The 6,073-nt window shown below is 62.3% G+C and overlaps 1 protein-coding gene across 1 annotated transcript; it reads right to left on the reverse strand.

Annotated features, from left to right (window-relative positions):
• Positions 1-1,045: 1,045 nt before the first annotated feature.
• On the reverse strand, positions 1,046-4,759 carry LOC147740888 (uncharacterized). Its single transcript, XM_086935971.1, has 2 exons — positions 4,516-4,759; positions 1,046-2,016 (listed from the first exon to the last, which is right to left on the reverse strand). The coding sequence occupies exons 1-2, from the start codon at positions 4,757-4,759 to the stop codon at positions 1,046-1,048; spliced, it is 1,215 nt and encodes a 404-aa protein (XP_086792097.1).
• Between the last annotated feature and the right edge of the window lie 1,314 nt (positions 4,760-6,073).

Raw genomic sequence — 6,073 nt, forward strand, 5'->3', positions numbered from 1 at the left:
CCCGCAAAGCCCATTGGGGCCCATCGGGAGACGGGGAGGGGAAGAACCGACCGGACACAGATGTAGGTGTGATAAAGGCCGCTTTATTGGGAAACAGGTGCATCCTGAAAACATACCCCAACCTTGGCCTTTGCCGTACAAAACTAGGCCTAACTAATTATACATGTATCTGACCAGAAACCCCCACCCCCTCCCCTAAACAGTTCCCCGCCAACAACATAACATCATTATCAATTACCCAACACTTGTCTCACTGTTTCAACATCAGCCATCTGTACACTCCCTCTCCTCAGCCAGTAAAACTCCTTCCTCCTATCCTACCCCCCGTTTAACTAGGAAAAAGCGCCACTCGAAAGCCCCCATACGGCTTTCGACCTCCCCCCTAGGGCCCCTGCACCTTTGGATACCTGCGCACCCCTATCGCCCGGTCTAACGCCTCCTTCAATTGCACGATATATAGCTCCATCCCATATCTCGACAAATGTACACCATCCTCCATAAAAAAGTAGACCGCCCCATACCTCAGTTCCGGGTGTTCCATCCTCCCCACCCCTTCCTTGTCACAGAAGGCCCGCATCTCTCTGTTAATCTTCCTCCTAGTCCTGTCTATAGCCCCTGGTCTCTCCGCTCCCCTCCAACACCTCCTGGGTATGAACTCTGACCAGATGACTTAGCACCCCGCCCACTGCCTCCTGATCTCCAGCAAGTCCCTCTTCATTTGTTTTACCAACGCCAGCCCCTTGCACTGCACCAAGTCGTTCTCCCCCAGGTGAATGACCTCAACCTTCCGGGCAGACCCCCCCGCACAATATTGTTCAAAACCAGCACCAACTCGTGCCAACGCATGCCCCCTTTGCCCCTCCAATGACACCTAAACAAATTCTCGTCCAGCTCCAGATTGAGGTTCCTGCATTTTTCCCACTCAGCCCTCTCCGCTCTTTTTACAAACGAATGTCCCACCACATATATGGACACTGCTGCCGTCGTAGGCCCCGCCACCGCACCTGTAAAGAGACATATGTAAGCAGCGATTCCAACATCCATTCTAATCCAACACTACCCCTCGCAACCTAACATACGACTTATAGCAGTCTGATTTCCAACGCCCCAACCGTTTGATCTCCTCCTTCCCCCAGCCCTTCCGCGCTGCCTCCGTCGCTGCACCGATGCGAAATGAATGCGTTCCAAATTCCCCCGGGTCCTCACCCATAGACCGCAGGGCGTGCCGCAGGACCCACAACAACTGCGCCGCCGTCACACGTCCCCCTCCACTCCTGCCAAAGACCTCCGAAGCATCTTGTCCCCCTCCCTCTGCCAGCCGTCTCCCCCACTCCGCCGGGCACACCGCCTCCGTTCCCCACGGACCCAACAGGACCCACGTACCCGTCCCCCGCTGATCAGTCTTGGGCCGCCGAAGCCGCACCGCTACCTCCCGGCCTCTAATCTCCACATCCCCCCACCTCAAACCCGCATCACCCCTCAGACCCACCAACTCCGACACCCGAAAAGCTCCAGAGTACAACCACGACATCAACGTGGAAAACCGCACCGTCTCCGCCCGATCCCTGCACACCCGCGGTAACTGGCCCACCAGGCCTGCCAACATGTCCTCCGTAATCGGCCGCCTCTTCCGCGCTCGGGCCCCTCTCTCCCTCTCCCAACCCTCCAGTAGTCTCCCCCCCAATTCTCCCGCCGAGGGTGCATACCCCCACCACAGCTTGCCCATGAAGGCCACACCTGCTGGTTTACCCGCGATGGTCACTCTCGCCAGACCTTTGTCCATCAACCCCAGCATGAAACGCACCACCTGTTCCTCCCGACACCACTTGCCCCGCTGCCTTACCGCTCCAAAGCGCAGAAATTCCGTCCAGGCCTGCTCGTAACTCTTCCATGTGGACGCTGCCAGGGACGACCTCACCAACTGAACGACCCGCGCTCTCCCACCAACCACATCTCCTTCGGCACCTCCGTCTTGACCGCCGCCGCCTCCGTGGCTAGCCCATGGAACCTCTGCCACTGAGAACGAGACAAAGCATCCGCAATGTCATTGTCCACTCCCGGCACATGCCTAGCCTGAAACAAGATATCGTGTTCCAAGCACCTCAAGACGAAAACGCGCATCAGCGGCAACACATGGGGTTCCCTCGCGGACTGCCGGTTCACTACCTGCACCACTGACATATTGTCCACCTTGAACAAAACCCGCCTGTGCGCCAACTCCTGCGCCCACACTGTCACAGCCACCACCAACGGAAACAGCTCCAAGAATGCTATGCTCCTACCCCCTGCCTGCCACTGCTCCGGCCACTGCTCCGCGCACCATCTGCCCGCCCAGTAGATTCCAAAACCTCCAACTCCCGCCGCATCCGATGACATCGTCACGTCCCACTCCCAGTCCTCCGGGGGTGCCATGGGCACGCCATTGAAACGCTCTAAAAACGTCAACCACATGTTCAGATCCTCCTTCGCGCCCACCGAGATCCGCACATGATGATGCGGCCGTGTCAGACCTGACAATGCCAAACCCAGCCGGCGACAGAAAGTCCGCCCCGCGCGCACCACGCGACAAGTGAAATTCAAATGTCCCAGCAACACCCGAACCTCGCGCACCAACACCTTCCACCTGGCCAACATGCTCTTCACCAACTCCACCATAACCGCCCCCTTCTCCTCCGGCAGGCGTGCTTCCATGGCCGCCGAGTCGAGCTCTATCCCGAGGAACGACAGCACCGTGCTGGGCCCTTGTGTCTTCTCTGGCGCCAACGGAACCCCCAGGTGACCCATCAGGTCCGTAAAACTGTCCAGACTCTGCTGGCAGTCCGTCGAACCGGGCCGACTCACCAGGAAGAAGTCGTCCAGGTAATGCGTAATCGCCTCAGAGCCTGTGCGCCAGGAAAAAGCCCACTGCAAAAAGGAGGTGAATCGTTCAAACAAGGCACACGACACGGAACACCCCATAGGAAGCGCTCTGCCCACAAAAATGTGCCCATCAAGCTGAATCCCCAGCAACTGATGATCCGCCGGGTGAACCGGCAGTAGCCGAAAAGCCGATTTCACATCACATTTCGCCATGAGCGCCCCTGGGCCCGCCGTCGTCACCAAACGCCTTGCGACGTCCACGGACGAGTACGACACGGACGCCAACTCCGCCGAGATAAAGTCGTTCACCGACGCGCCCTCCGGCCACGAGAGATGCTGAATCAGCCGGAATTGGCCCTGCTCCTTTTTCGGGACCACTCCAATGGGGGAGATGATCAAATCTGGCAACGGCGCCTCTGCAAAAGGCCCCACCATCCTCCCCTCCTTCACTTCCTTAAAGAGCTTCTCCCGGACGATACCTTTGTGCGCGTTCACGGACTTCAGGTTCTCCGCCCACCGAGCGATCCGCGGACCCTCGTACCCCAACCGGAAACCCTCCCTGAAACCCCGACGCAGCACGGCCGCATCATCCGCCCGCGGATACGCCTCCAACAACGGCTCTAGCCAATCCAGCCTAACCGGTGTACGAGCCTTTTCCCAGGGTACTTGCCCCTCCCCTACCTCCTCCCCTCCCCCTGCTGGGCCCGGTAGCCGGGTACTGGGCCTGTGCTGGGCCTCCCCAAGGCCCCCAGCATCGCGCCTCTGGATGTCGTCTCCCACATGCAGAGCACTCGTGCCGGAAACGACACGCCTGCCGGAGACAGGAACCCCTGTTAAAATCCCAGCAGGTCCCGACACCCTGCCCACTTCCGGCACCCCCCGCTCCCACCCCTCCACGGGTGGGGCGGGCCGAAAAGGGGGGCGGCGCCATTGGCAAACCACTGGCCGTGAAAATGGTGCGGCCAAACTTTGCCCCACTCATCGTCTGTTGGTAGAGGTCGGAGTCCAACTCCCCCCACTTAGCCTCCGGATCCGACGCCATGCGCGCCCGAAACTCCTCATCGTAATGCGACCAAGCATTACCTCCGTAAGTCACCTGAGCCCGTCGCACTCCGTCCATGTACTTGAACAGTGCTACCGCCCTATCTGGGTACTTCTCACAGTACACACTGGCATAAATCAGGAAAGCTGCCCACCAATTCTCAATAGTGACAGGCACCTTCGGATGCCTAGCTAATTCCTGCTCCTCCTCCTTCGACCCTTCTTTGGCCATCAACTCCCTGTGAAGCAACCTCAAGATCTCCACATACTCCCCCTTCCATATCTTTTCTTTAGTCGCCAGCGACAAATGAGCCCCCAGAGGCTTCGCCACTCCCATGTACGGCAGCTTCTTGACCGGCACGTCACAACTCTCCTTCGCCCCAGCACTAGAAGACCCCGACCCGCCGGCCGTCGCCGCTTCCCCCGTCGCCGCACTCCCCGACGCCGCGCCCCCTACCGCCTCCGTACCCACCCCGCATCCGCCACGTATCTGCCCTTCGTCTCCTCCGCCGGCATCCGTCCCCACTGACCTCTGGCATCCGCCATCCGCACTCCCACCCTCCTGGCCTCCATGAGGCCTGCCCAAGCCACTCCCCGACCCTGTACTGGTCTTACCTGGCGTCAAGGCGTGCGTCCTCACCGGATCCCGCCGCCTAACCAGGTCTGCTGGGGGGGCCGTCACTCGCTGCACCGATTGCCGGGGGCACACCTGTAAAACACTGTCAACAACATTACCGGTTTCCCCCGCAACCTCCCGCAGTTCCCCTTCTTCCTCCGACTCCATCTCTTCATCACCGCCCCCCATGACCGCTCCTGCTGACATCCTGCTCAGACCTGCTTTGTCCCTACACGCCGTCATCAACATCCCCAAATCCACACTCTCCATACTCGTGTCCCCAGTTTGGTATTCAGAGTTGCCTGCCACATTGCTGCTCCATCCCCGTCCCCCGGCGGCCGGAGCGACCCATCGGGAGGGGGGCGTTGGAGACCTATGACCTTGCCATCCGTTGCCCGCACGCACATGGTCCCTCGGTGGAGCGCGACCGCCCGTACTAGGCTGAGCCGGCCCATCCTCTCGGTGGGTTGGAGCCGCATGCTGCTCACCCGAGCCCCTTACCAACTGATCCTGCCAAGAGAAAAACGGGGAAGTCCAGCATGCCGTGGCAAAACCAAAACCGTCGCCACCCCGTCCCCCCCCCCCCTCCCCCCTGCCGCCGAATGTCCTCCACGCCGCGCCGGAAGCCCCAACCCCCTTCTGCCCACCCCCATCCCCCTGACTCGCCCCGCCCCTCCCACCCGCCCCCCCTCGACCCCCAACAATCCCCGCCGGGCCTCGGCCCCCACCAATCCCCGCCCCCCCTCGGCGACCCCCCGCGGTCCCCCCGCACCCGAAATCCCCTCCGCCGTACCCCCCCCCTCCCCATCCCCCTCCTCCGTCCCCCCCAGACCCCCGAGACAACCCCCCCGCTCCGCTACGCCCATTGCCACCTCCCCTCGCCCCCCTTCCCTGCCCCATGCCCCTCCCCCCGCCCGTGGCGAACCCCTCCCACTGGGAGGCACCACATCCTCATCTGCTGAAGACCCCAACTCCAAGTCCCCCGCCCCCCCCCCCTCACCGTCCCCCACCTCCTCCTCCGACTCCTCTACGAATACTGGTGAACACCCCCTTGAAACCCCCTGCCCCCTCGCCTCCCCCTCCCCCACCGCGTTCTCACCCCCTTGTTCCTGCCTCCCACCATCATTGCCTCCTCGTGCCCCCTCTGTCTCCCCCCCACCCCTGCCCCACTCCTCCACGTTCACCCACTAGCTGCCCCCCCCCACCCTGCCTGGCGCCCTTCCTGGGGGCCTGTAAAGCCTGCACGCCCCCTCGTCCCCTGCCTGGCCTTGTCCCCCCCCCCCCCCGACTCCCGACCCCCCCTTGCGCACGTCCCCGCCCCCCCCGAGGCCTCCCGCCCCCTCCGCAAAGACAAGCGGCGCCTTCTTCCGGCTACCGCGCCCCCTCGCCGCGCCTCCTCTCTTCCGGCGCGCCCCAGCCGCCTTCGAACCGCCGCCTCGTGCCGCTCCGCCCCCGGCTCCCACCCCCTCCCCCTTTCTTGAACGCGACCGCGGAGGCTCGCATGCCGCCGCGGCGCCATCTGCAGCGCGCCGCGGTGGCCTTACCCGCACGCCGTCC

The sequence above is a fragment of the Lissotriton vulgaris genome, chromosome 1_1, assembly GCF_964263255.1.
Source record: "Lissotriton vulgaris chromosome 1_1, aLisVul1.2, whole genome shotgun sequence".
Taxonomy (NCBI): Eukaryota; Metazoa; Chordata; class Amphibia; order Caudata; family Salamandridae; genus Lissotriton; species Lissotriton vulgaris.

Coding starts and splice junctions, on each gene's coding strand:
- LOC147740888 (XM_086935971.1), bottom strand. CDS start 4,759: ATGACGGCGTGTAGGGACAAAGCAGGTCTGAGCAGGATGTCAGCAGGA. Junction 2,017..4,515: donor GACGCACGCCTTGACGCCAG/GTAAGACCAGTA, acceptor TCTCGTTCTCAG/TGGCAGAGGTTCCATGGGCT.